The sequence below is a fragment of the Chelonoidis abingdonii genome, chromosome 2 (genome assembly GCF_003597395.2).
Source record: "Chelonoidis abingdonii isolate Lonesome George chromosome 2, CheloAbing_2.0, whole genome shotgun sequence".
NCBI classification, from domain to species: Eukaryota; Metazoa; Chordata; order Testudines; family Testudinidae; genus Chelonoidis; species Chelonoidis abingdonii.
Window position 1 is genome coordinate 173698991 of NC_133770.1, and position 12870 is coordinate 173711860.

The following is a 12870-nucleotide window of genomic DNA, read 5'->3' on the forward strand; positions in this document are numbered from 1 at the left end:
AGTATCAATTCAATAACTACCAATCTCATATTGCTGCTTCCACCTATTCTCACACATTCACAGCTAGTGAAAGTTGAGGTGACCTCAGTTACCCCAATGCATATCTTCTATGCTGTATAATATCACAAAGCACTGGTCTGTTCACATTTACCTTATTGTGTTTGTCTCTGTAAAGCTCTTATGTAAAGACTGTGCTAGGCTTGGGATGAGAGCCAAGATTTTGCAGGTGTGTGATATAAATGCTGGAAGATGAGTTATAGTAAAAGAAAAATACAATCAAGATGGTTGCTGATGTTTTAAACCAGGACTTAATCACTGTTTTTATTTGCAAAAAATATATTTAAGGAATAAAATTAAGACATTACTTGAAATATCAGTTTCCAAGCATAATCTCAGTCACAGGAAAGTAGAAAATCTCCCAACAGGATTTTGGCACTCCAGTCCATTAATTATTTACATTCCACAGGTGGGCACTGGCTCACAGTATGGGTGAAAATTCAAATAGCAAAAACAACACTTGTAGCTCTGTCACATGGAATGTCGTTTAGTTCTTCCCCAAAGTTCAATTCTCTTTGTAGTGAGCAGCTGGGCCAGTCCACTCAGCAGCATGATGAAGATGGTGAAAACCATCACAAGGACATAGTGGCTAATGCTGCAACAGAGAATGTTAAAGGTCAGATAAGACAAAACATATTTTAAACCTTTGTAGTAGAAAACTGAGTTAGTCAAGTAGCTTTGGTAACAATTTTATTACATAATTATGGGTCCAACTATGTATTTTTAGTAAGGCTTAGAGGTGAACAATTCTAAGGAGACGATACAGTGTATTGTTAAGAGAGATGTTTTATCTACATATATGAAATTGGCTACCCTTTTGTTCATATTCCTATTAGTAGCTCATCTACTTCACTTTCATGTTCTTCCAGCACTCTTGGATGAACATTAAACTGCTCTGATGACTCACTGCAATTTAAATTATCACTTTGTTCTGACTCCTTAACTTAACAGTACCTAAAATTTATTACCTAACCCAGAACTACTCTTTGAAGACATTTACCCCACTGGCTTGTATCAGACTTCATCACAGAAGTAGTTTAGCATCTCTCCAGTGTTCTTTTCCTGCACAATCATTCCATTGACCCTCTTGCAGGTTTCATACTTCTGATAGCATTTAAGATTTTTAAAAATTTGTATTTAGGTCCTTGGCTACTTGCCAAGTGAGACCCATGCTCACCTCTTTTTGTACCTCTAACACGCATATGTGTGATAGTATCAGGGCTAGAAATAACCATGTAAAGGGGAAAATCTGCTGGAAAAGGAATAAAAAGATATTAACTGAAGATAAACCCTAGTTTTGAAAAGATTTAAGTGGTTCTGACATTAGTTAAGGAATCCACACAGCTGCAAATGTCTGGGGCGATTACTATCAGTCACAGTGAGCAATTCCATATCTACATCTTGAATAATACAGTTGGGTTTGGGTTACTAAATTCAAATCCAGCTCTTCCTAAAATTATCAGGAGCTCAGATCTGGAATTTGGAGTCAGTCCATTAGGGGAACAATGGCCAATTATGAAGCCTGAGTCAAGAGTCAAACTTTCCCAATGTTTTGGAACTAGTGTGGCTGAGGGCAAAGGGTGCTGGATTGTGAGCCAGGAGACCTGGTCTTTATTCCTAGCTCTGCTACTGACCTATTTTGTGACTTTGGACAAGTCACTTCACCTTTCCGTGCCACCACGTCACCTCCCACTTTTTGCCTGTCTTGTCTATTTAGATTGTAAGATCTTTGAGGCAGGCAGTGTTTTGTAAGTTTGCACAGGGCTCATGCAATGGGATTGTTATCTCAGTTGGGATCTCCAGATGCTACTGTAATACTAATCAGGCTGGGAGAAGCTGTGAATCTGATGTAGCCATCTCCATGTACTTTCCCCAGGATTATAAGCACAGCTCCGTGTATTCCATAGTCATGGAATTTACTGCAGAATCCAGCCCTTGCTACAGCACTGTGCTCCAGAGTCTAAGATCTCATGATTAAAAAACCAAACAAACAGAGGTTACTCATGTCATGTAGTAACTGGAGTCCTTTGAGATGTGTGTCCCTGTGGTTACTCCACTTATGATGTGCCTGTGACCAGAGATTTTTGGTAGCAGTGCTTGTTCAGCCCACGCATGCACCCTGGGCCTCACGCCAAGGCTATTTGGGGTTGTATGGGCGAACCACCCTCAGTTCTTTCTTCATTGCAAAAACCCACGAGGGAGACTCCGAAGCAGACAGGAAGGAGGATGGGTAGTGGAGCACTCACAGGGACACATATTTCAAAGAACTTTAGTTACTACTCAAAGTGAGTAACTTCTCCTTCTTCGAGTAGTCCCCCTGTGGGTACTCCACTTCAGGTGACTCCAGAGCAATACACCTATTCAGGAGGTGAGAGATTTGGAGCAGAGTCCAATACAGAAGAGAGAATTTCATTGCCCACAGCAACATCTGATTTTGCTGCAGCTACCAAAGCATTATGATTAGAAAAGATATGAACAGATGACCAAGTTGCTGCTCTACAGATGTCTGCAACTGATACATCCTTAAGTAAGGCTATAGACATAAATCACTCTCAAAGAGGCTTGAACATGAGTTCTGTCACAACAAATCTTAATATAACCAAAAATCCATTCTGATAACCTCTGTTTCGAAATTACCAAACCCTTGCTTCTGTCTGCAATGGATATAAATAGTCTAGATCTTCTAAATGGTTTGGTCCTATCTAAGTACAGGGCTAATGCCCTCCTGATACCTAGGGTATGGAATACAGTATGGAGCCATTCAGTACAGCCAGTACAGTGCAGTTTTGTTTGGGAGATGAATGGTTTAATATAAAATTCTGTGGACACCTTAGGTAAAAATATTGGACATGCCTGTAAACGAGAGGTCTTGACTACCATATACGGGGGGAGCTGTCATTAAAGCCCCCAATTCTCCCACTCTTCAGGCAAAAATGATTGCTACCAGAAAGGCTGCCTTTATTGATAAATCTAATAGAGAACCAATAGCTAGTAGCTCAAAAGTATGTTTCATAAGGCAATTAAATACTATGTTCAAGTCCGAGCTTGGAGTAGGATTGGTAAAGAGTCTCAACCAACCAATGAACAGGTCTTATAGCATCCGAAAGGAAGGAAGTGGAGTAAGATGTTGCAGCTGTAAGACCTAGTTTATTAGATGGTTGAGACTCTTCACCAAGCCGTTAAATCTGTTGCTTGGAGGACATGGATGGCTGAGAAGATGTAGCTGAAGATGAAGGAAATATCTTCGTCTCTGGACTGAGGGTACAGAGGGTTTACGATATGTTGACCAGGGGGCTGAATGTACTCTTTGTGCCATCTGGACCTACTAAATCTCTTTTTATTTACAGGAGTGTAAATATCTAGGGATTCCAGTATGGTTCTCGAATCCTTTAAAGTGTGGAGAGATGTATCCACTGAGTCCAAGCGCTTGCAACTATCAAAGGGGAGGTCTTTGACAGTACTCTGAACCTCTCTTGGAAAGCCTGACAGTTGCAGCCAAGATGCTCTTCTCATGCCTTCTGCACTGGAGATAGTCTGTGCCGCAGTATCTCCCACATCTAAGAAGGCCTGGAGCAATGTTTTTGCCAGGAACTGACCCTCTTGAATAATGTTTTTAAACTGGTTCTGATGTCCTTCTGGCAGATGGTCAATAAAAAAAATTGAATGTTATAATTTAAGTAGTCATATTTGGCCATGAGCACTTGATGGATTGCTATCCTGAACTGACATGTGTCTGAAGCACAGGGTTCACGACCAAAAAGACTGAGCCTCTTGTGGTCCTTTATGTACAGGTTAGACTTTGAGTTATGTTGTCTGCATCATTTATTAATGGTCTCCAACACTAAGGCATTTGGAGCTGGGTGAGAAAATAGAAACTCCAATTCCCTAGCTAAAACAGAATACTTTTTATCCACTCTCTTGCACACAGACAGTGCGGTAGCAGGGTTTTCCAAACCATCTTAGTAGGTTCCATAAGAGCTTCATTCACTGGAATAGCAATCTTCATAGATGTCGAAGTGTGTCAAATATCTAGGAGTTTATGTTGTTACTCCTGAACCCCCTCGAAGGGACTCTGCAGTCTATCAGCATCCTGAAACTGCTTGACCTCATCTGCAATAAAAGGTGGTGGAGACATGATAACTTCATCAGGAGATGAAGAGGAAATATTAATAAGAGGTGTCACCTCCTTGCGCCTCTTGCTCCTCAAAGGTCTCTTCCTCTGGCACAGGTGATGGTAAAAGGGATTCAGGAGAATGGGCTCCTCTCTGTTCCTTCTGGTGTTGTGAGGACCTCAGTGTAGATTGTTAGTGACAGCATGCCCATGGAGCCCAGCAAGGCACTGAGGAGGCACAAATGGCATAGGTGGAGGCAGCCATCTTTGTTCCCGCCATGTGAGTGTCATCTGAGGTTTCTCCTCCTGGAATATGTCAGGATAGGAGGGAAAGTGCGGTGTCCTAGAATAGGTAAGGGAGCCCTGCACTGAAATTTGAGTTTGATGAGTCCTCTTCCGTATTCTCTAAGCAGGGAGATAGGTCTTTGGCTTGCAGAGTAGCTGAGGGTGAGTGTGGTGTTGTACGTGATACAGGGTTTGGTGACTTAGAAAACTTGACATTGACAAATCCCCAACACTTGTTAAGAGAGAAAATTCTGGCTCAGGAGATATCATCAGATCATTAGGATACCTAGACTCTTGTGGTATTGACGGTAACAAAGACTGGACCAAGTGGGAACCTGTGGAAGATGATTTCAGTACTGATGCAGCTGGTACTGAGTGCTTGGTATGGGATTCCCTTGGTACCACAGGTAGGTGAGCTGTCTTTGGTATCATTAATTTTCTTATGAGTACTGAATGTTGTTCAGGGATGGGCTTGGTCTTTTCTAGCCTGTCTCTGCCACTCTGGGTATGGGTATACAAACTCAGTAGTGAGTCTGTTTTAGATTATTTACACCTCTTTGCCTTTGCAGTACTGGCCTCACTCAGAGTCTTCACTGAACTCCCCGTGGGATCTGAATTATTTGTAGCCTTCTTATAAGATATACTCATTACCTGCTTCTGCTTAGTGGCAGATGTAGAGGAGGAGTTTGGTAACGTAAATGTGCCTGGTTCCACAGTACCACCTACCTCTCTACCAGTCTCCAGTGACAGAGATATCAATGGAGACCAGGCCACTAGCTGAACTGGGCGGTCTATGTACAGGGGATTCTCTGCTTCTCGATCCAAAGCTGGACATGATGGAGCAAGCTTTAATTTTCTACTTTTTCAGGATCTACCCTTGAAGGAAGTGCAGATCTTGCACTTACTGGGGATATGAGTATCATCCAGACAGCGGAGTGTCTGTCACTTATCTGAACTGCCTCCCAACAGGACAGGCACCTCTTGAATCCTGGAGAGCCTGGCATTCTGAGCAAAACTAACAAAAATTTAACCCTTAGAAGAAAATAAATCTCCTAATTATATAATTATCTCTGTGAATGAAAAGTTTTTGTTTTTGTTTTCAGAAAGAAAAAAACAGGAACAATTGTTCCACCAACTATAAGAAACTATAAGCTATCTATCTGAGAAAAAACTAAGTCTTAGAAAATAGGCCCACAGGAGAGTCCGTCTCAGGTCAAAGGTAGCTGAGAAAGAACTTCGAGCAGTTGGCCTGCACCCCCCCAGATAGCCTCAGCGCAGGGAGCAAAGTGCATGCACAGGCCAAACGGGCACAGCTACTAAAAATTTCTGATCAAAGGAGCACGGCGCAGGCACACTTGAAGTGGAGCACCCACAAGGATACTACTCGACGAACTGTATTTCTTATCCTCACTATTGTGAGGGAAACCTCAAAATGAACCAGATGTAAAGTGATAAATATTGCTTTATACAGTCTGAAACAATGGCACTGAGGTGATTTTTGGTCTCAACAGTATATTAAACTCAAACCTAAAGATGACAATTTAAGCATCAGCACTTAAACTCAGTGCTGATCATTTTAGCAGAAGCATCCAGCTAATATGTTTATCACACAATCAGAACTTCCCTCACCTTGCATGATTTCAAATGCCCCAGCTACTGTCTTGTATTCACTTACCAAATCCTCCAGCTTCTCCTCTGGCAAGTACTATGATAAATTATGGGTTGTCAATACAAAATCTTTAGCACAATGGAAGTGTGGAGACAGTATTAAATACACTAAATTTATGACCAATCTATAAAGACTCTGATACTGATTGTGCTATTCATAGATAATAAATTGTTTTTTAATTCTAAATCAAGCGGCTGCAGGACTTTTAGTTTGCTACAGATCCATGATGCAAAAGTTAAAGCCAGATTGCCACTGAGCACACAGACCTTAGTTATATGGCTATTTATTGCAGCTGAGTTTTAGTTATCTAGAACAAAGACTATAGTAACAGTGACAGGCAGTGATTTAGTGTAGTAGTTCTTGAGTTAAACCACCAATCATCAAGAGATGTGATGAGTTTTCTAAACTCATTAACATTTCAAACTAAGGATTTATAAAAAAGACTGTTCATCTATGTTTACTATGGTATTCAGAGACATCAATACTTTTGCAAAAGGACTACTGAAAACATTAGTGTTTTGTCTTTATAGACATCCATACCTCCTGGTGCATCTATTTCTCCATCTCCTCGCTCTTTCTATCTCTCAACACAGATGGTTCTTCAGAAAGGGCAGGTTAACTTCAAACTCCATGAAGTCTGAGCTTATTTACAAAAAGGATTCCATGGACCACTTGGAGGTTTAATGATCTGGAATTTTTGCCTAAGGACTCATTTTATTTGACACTGTAGCAGTGAAAGGGCAGTGAGGCTCACCATCCTGATGCAATCAATCTTTAAGACACACCCCTCCCCCCAAGGTTGTGACAACCTCAGTTCAAGACTTGAAACCAATGGGGCATAATTTAGTTCTGTGAAGTGTAGAAACACTGGATCTTAACTTGGAAAGCCTGGACACTGACCAGAATGGAAGAATAAAACTATTACCAAGGTTTCCATTGAGAAGGAAAATCTACAAACACTGGGCTATGAATGCAGGAGTTGGTCTACCCAAAACTGATCCAACTTCTACCATACAAATTCTTTTCTATTGCATTTCAATTAAATAAGAGATAATAATTGCCACTTTATATTGCTCAAAATATGTATAAATGAAAAAAAAATCAACTAGCACATATAGCCGAGGATTCAGTGATCATAGTCCAACTGAGCACCCTACTTTAAAGCCTCATAAAACTGCAGACTGGATCTGTGCAAGCTACCAATCGCACATACTGTAATTAAAATATAAGTACTTCCTAAAGTGAAATAAATGGCAACTCACTGAAGGTTTAGATTATGTACGAGGAACCATTTGTCTCATATTGTTTCTTTGTAAAGAAAATACTCCCCCGATCCCCCGTTTTAGCTAAACAGACACTATACTACAGGTTTTATGCCCCCGCTATGCTTCTACAGAGAATGTGCAAGTTCAGAAGCTGATAATGTTAAATCTGCTTTGTCAAAGTGCACACGGCATTACTTAACATCCCGGTCAGCATACTTTGGACTCAGCCATTCACAGGAACACTTGCAATATCCAGATAACATGACTCCCTCTCAGGAGAGACTCCTAACCCTGGCTAATCAGGCTGTCTGTATTATATACTTGTTCTAAGTTTCAGTGTGGCAAAAGAAAGTACTGTAACTAAAAACAAAACAATCACACATAAAAAGCAAGAAAACAACTTTTCTCAACATTATGAACTAAAAGCTGAATCCTAGCCCTACCTGCCTCCACGGTGGTGCTTGCCAGATATAGGCACAATCCTGCTCAGGGACAGCTCTACAGCACTTTAGTGTTGCCAGCTCTTGTGATTTTATCACAAATCTCAGGTGATTTTCTTAAAGCCCTAGCCTCGAGAGTCTTGTGATTATGTGAGAATTTTGGCTTTCATCAAAAAGAAAAATGAAAGTTTCTAGCCCATGCAGAAGCCACATAAAGAAACCTAAGATTTACTATTTCAGAAATAATTTTTAAGTCAATTTCAACATTGTGTGGAGCCTGATTCATGATTTCTCAATGCTCTGTGATGGCAATACTGCACTTATGCAGTCACTTTATTCTTTCCTACTGCTCAAAGATTGAGTCAGAGGCTTTGATACACCTGGTTGCTAAGAGATGATGCTGCAGAAGCACAGGACATTAATTCCCTGAACTGACTGAAATGTAGCTAAGGAGAAACACTGCACACCACAGATTCTCCAGTCACTCCCAGGTGACAGCTCTGAAATAGAAGACAAGGCACAATCTAACTGAAGGATCCCCGTATCCCTGGTGACCAATAATGAGAGAGGGGGGAAAGACTGACACAGTAATAGCCACCTGCCTAAAATATTTTCTACTTTTCATAATATGGGCACTTGGATACCGATTGTATTCAATAATTTGGATACCTCCTTTCTTGCCCAGATGCTGCTCCACGGGCATTATTACAGCCTTACTGCAGTAAAATAAATGAGCTCAGCACAAGGAATGGGAGGGACTGGGACATAGGGGGCTGCTTGATAGGGCAGAAAGCTCATTTGTTTGAACTTTCGGGCCTCTAGGAAACTCCCTGTCCAGGACTTGACAGTGAAGAATAATGCCACCCTCTCCCTCTTTGCTCTGGGATTGACCATTCTCTCCAACATCAGCTGACTCAGCACAGTCACTTTAAATGGCAATAAGAGGCAAATACATACTATCACATAGCTGCATACACCAGACCAGGACTTGTCTCCAAGGGAACTAGTGTCACAAAAAACTGATTTTTTTTTTTGGTTCCTTTCCATCACAAGAGACTGTTAGTTAACATCATTTCTAGGCTACAGATGAAGGATGAAGGACTCTTTCAAAGTTATCTTTGAAATACACACATGACTACTAAATGCAATAGATAAAGTCAGTTGCAGGGTATTAGCTGCTTGCTTTCCTCCATAGTGCCAGCCCTTTAAAAGATACCAGAGACTGGTTCCTTCATGCATTTGTAAAGAAAGGAAGCGTAGGTAGTGTTACCGAAATGTCGAGTCCGCCTAGCTGAGAGCCACTGACAGCCAGACAGGGATAAGGAAAGGTTGCTTTATTCTGCAGAAGAAAGGAGAGTTCTGTACCTTGGTACAAAAAACTCTACTCCATACAAAAATCAAGAATTTTTTATACACACTCACACACAGGCTTCGGTCGTGTTAGCATTTGATTGGCGACTAGCAAACCCTGCACTTCTGCAATCTGCTCAGCAAAAACCAGCTTAGGACCAGCTTCAACTGCCTCAAGACTGTTAAGGAAAGACAGTTCAAAAGTTCTGGCTACTGTGTCCATGAGATATCCAATTTCTCCTAATGGTTGCCAGCTATTATAAGGCTACTAGCTGTTAGGGGGTCGCTGCTGACTGTCACAGTAGTACTATATCCATTCCTTGCATGTTGCACTACACTGACTGAATGGCTGTACTTCTTAGCTAAAATATCAGAGATTTGAAAGAGGAAAAAATCATGCCACAAATACAGTGCACTGCTCTAGCCAATTAAAAGCAATGCTAGTCCAATTGTTATCACATACTAGCACTCTGCGAATATATCTGAGGATATCAGCAACTAGTACTGCAGTGATGCAGAGGCAGCTCTGCTTGGAAAATTAGTTTAATGCTGGGATAATGCTGTTATTTTAAAAAAGGAACAAAAACTCTTAGAGTAAAAGGCAGTATTCAAGCTGTGACAGTGGAGAAAGTCTTAATATCTACATGCTCAAGTGCCACATCCTTGACTGAGTCTGTGGTTACAATCTATGACTGATAATAGCTAATACAAAATTACTTCATCTGAGCTCAAGGTAATTCAGAAAAATAACTGTGGGGTTTTGGGCTTCAGGTGAGAGATCCTATAAGTTAAATATGTGTAAGGGAACAGTATGCAGCATTGCTGTACAGTAATAGGACAGGATCAAGTTGGGGCAATGCTTAGAAAGAAGAGGGGCCTAGACAGAAGAGTTGGGACGGGAATACAGTCATGGCAATGGAAAGAAGGGTAGAGATGTCTGGGGGAAAGGCTTAACGCAAATGAGGCCAAGGACAATATGATGTAAGGAGGGCCCTCTCAATATAAAGGTGAGTGTTTGGAATGTGATGATCAGGGCTGAAGACCAAGGCTGGGGCTGGGCAGAAGTCTAGGTAACAGGAAGGGGCACACAGTTGCCCTGGAAAGTTTAGAAAGGAGACACTCATCACAACAGGTGCTATTCAACAGTCTGTCTTCTTCTTGTCATATAAACAGAGAGATGGATAAGGTAAGGGGCGAGAGATAAGCAGGGAAATGAGGAAGGAAACAAAAGGTAGAAGAGGAGAGGATATAAACAAGGAGGAAAAAAGGAAGAAAAGAGAAAAATGGAGAAAACCCATCCTACTCAGAACAGCGTCAGGCAGCCACAGCAGCATTTTTTCTCAAAAACAGCTGACTCCAGTATCTCGGGTAGTAGGAGAGATAAAGCATAGGCCTTACATAAAAGATACAAAAACTGGAATTTTAATGAAAATAAACCAAATGGATAGAAATGAGGGATGTCAATTTTTTTGGTCATCAAAAGTTTCTACATGACATATTTTTAACATGTGGATGGGAATGACCCAGGTCCTTACTCCAGACCATGACTGTGGATTCTAAACCTACCACAATTTCAGCTTCTTACCTACTTTGGCCCTTCCACCCACTCACTCCCCCAACCCCAAGGGACCCCCATTTCACATGAAATGAATTGCAAAGCCAGTGTCTGCCAAATGTTCACCATAAGCTAGTGATGGTCCAAAGTTCACCACAAGGGTTCTCTTGTTTCAGAGATCTACTGATAAACCACCTCTGACTCCTTTCACCTGTTTCCCATTTTAAAACTTTCATTGTAATAATCAGGTCTAGAGTTTTGAATTTCCAAAATTACAACTACTTTACTATGCATACCAGTGAGTGTAGTGCACAGACATCTGCTAGCTATTTTACTGAACTGTTAAAAGCACATGAATTCCACTAAAGCAATGGTCTCCAACCTCTTTCAGCCCAAGATCACTTTTTGAATATAAAGGCAACCAGGATCTACCCCGCCTCATCCCAGAGGCCCCACTCCTTCCTCAAAGCCCTGCCCCACTCACTCCATTCCCCGCCACCCTCTGTCGCTTGCTCTCCTCTACCCTCACTATCACTTCCAGGCTGATGCAGGGGGTTGGAGTTCCCGAGGGGGTGTGGGCTCTGGGCTGGGGATAAGGGATTCACAGTGTGGGAGGGGGCTCTAGGCTGAGTCTAGGGCAGGGGATTGGGGTGCAGGAGGGTGCTCCAGGCTGGGGCAGAGTGTTGGGGTGTAGGAGGAGATATATGGTGCTGGGTCTGGGAGGGGGGTCTGGGTTGGGGCAGGGGGTTGGGGTGTAGGAAGGGATATGGGGTGCTGACTCTGGGATGGGGGTCAGGGCTGGGGCTTGGGGTGCACTCTGAGGTTTGGGGTGCAAGGGGGGGGGTTAGGTGCTGGCTCTGGGAGGTAGCTCAGAGTGGGGCTTGGGATGCAGGAGGGGGTTCAGGGTGCAGGCTCTGGGAGGGGGCTCAGGGATGGGAGGTTGGGTGTGGCCTCCTACTGGTCAGCACTTAGCTCCAGCTGCTCCTGGTCAGCAGCGAGCACAGTGAGGGTAAGGTAGACTCCCTGCCTACCCTGGCCCCACACTGATCCTGAAAGGGACCAATGCACCCCTGTGGCCCCTGAGGGGGGCAGTGGAGGGAACGTGGCTCCATGTGCTGCCCCTCTCTGCAAACACCACTCCCGCAGCTCTCCCGGCCAATGGGAGCTGCGGGGGCAGTGCTTGCAGACAGGAGCAGCGCTCAAAAGGAGACCCCTGCGTCCCCTCCCCCGGGGCCATGAGGCAGCACTGGCTGCTCCTGGGAGGGGTGTGAGGCCAGGATAGGCAGAGAGTCTGCCTTAGTGGAAGCCACAGTGCATCACCGGAGATTGTGATCGACTGGGAGATCCTCTAGGATCGACCAGTCGATTGTTATTGACCGGTTGGTGACTACTGCACTAAAGCCACTTCTACAACTCTTCCATAGATTAAGGATATGTCTACACTGTTGCAGGGGGGAATGGTCCCAGAGCTGAATGTCTACACCACAGTTAAACAGTCCCAGAACCTGAGCCCTGTAAATCTGACTCAACTGACACTGGTCAGCTGTGGGTTTTTAATTTCAGTGTAGACATATCCTTTGCTCTACGTTGCTCAGTGGTGTGAAAAATCCACACCCCCTGAGTGATGCCGCAAAACCAACCTAGCCTCTGGTGTAGACAGTGCTATGTCGATGGGAGGTGGAATACCTAGGCCGATGGGAGAAGCCCTCCTGTCAGCATAGGCAGTGTCTTTACTGAAGCGTTAGCAGTGCAGCTGCTCCACTGCAGCGTTTTAAGTGCAGAACTGCCCTTATCTACCCTCACGGAGACCTAAAAACAGCTTCCTGCACTGCATCTATGCCCCATGGATTTTGAACCTGCAGCAGGAGAGTTTAAATTATATCTATTTCTGTAACTTCTGGCAACCCAGTTTTACTATTGTAAAAACAGGGAGTGGCTGTAGAGTGTATCTGTAAAAACTATTCATATAAAAAGGGATTTGGTGGTTTATTCTTTTATTCCTGACTATCCAAATAGTTAGCTATTTGTGCATACTGTCGGTGAATGCCTTTTAAACATTAAGACATTCTCATTGCAACTCAAAATAAAAAAATGGAGATGTTCTGTACTCTCTCTGTAAGGTTGTTATTCAAAATATG

General features: G+C 42.9%; 1 protein-coding gene across 1 annotated transcript in view; it reads right to left on the bottom strand.

Annotated features, from left to right (window-relative positions):
• Nucleotides 1-289: 289 nt before the first annotated feature.
• PIGN (phosphatidylinositol glycan anchor biosynthesis class N) overlaps nucleotides 290-12870 on the bottom strand; it is a 189698-nt gene continuing 177117 nt past the window's right edge. Inside the window, exon 29 of the mRNA XM_075062010.1 lies at nucleotides 290-652. Within this exon, the coding sequence (XP_074918111.1) occupies nucleotides 529-652 (124 nt within the window). The 3' untranslated portion in view covers nucleotides 290-528. The remainder of the gene's footprint in view (nucleotides 653-12870) is intronic.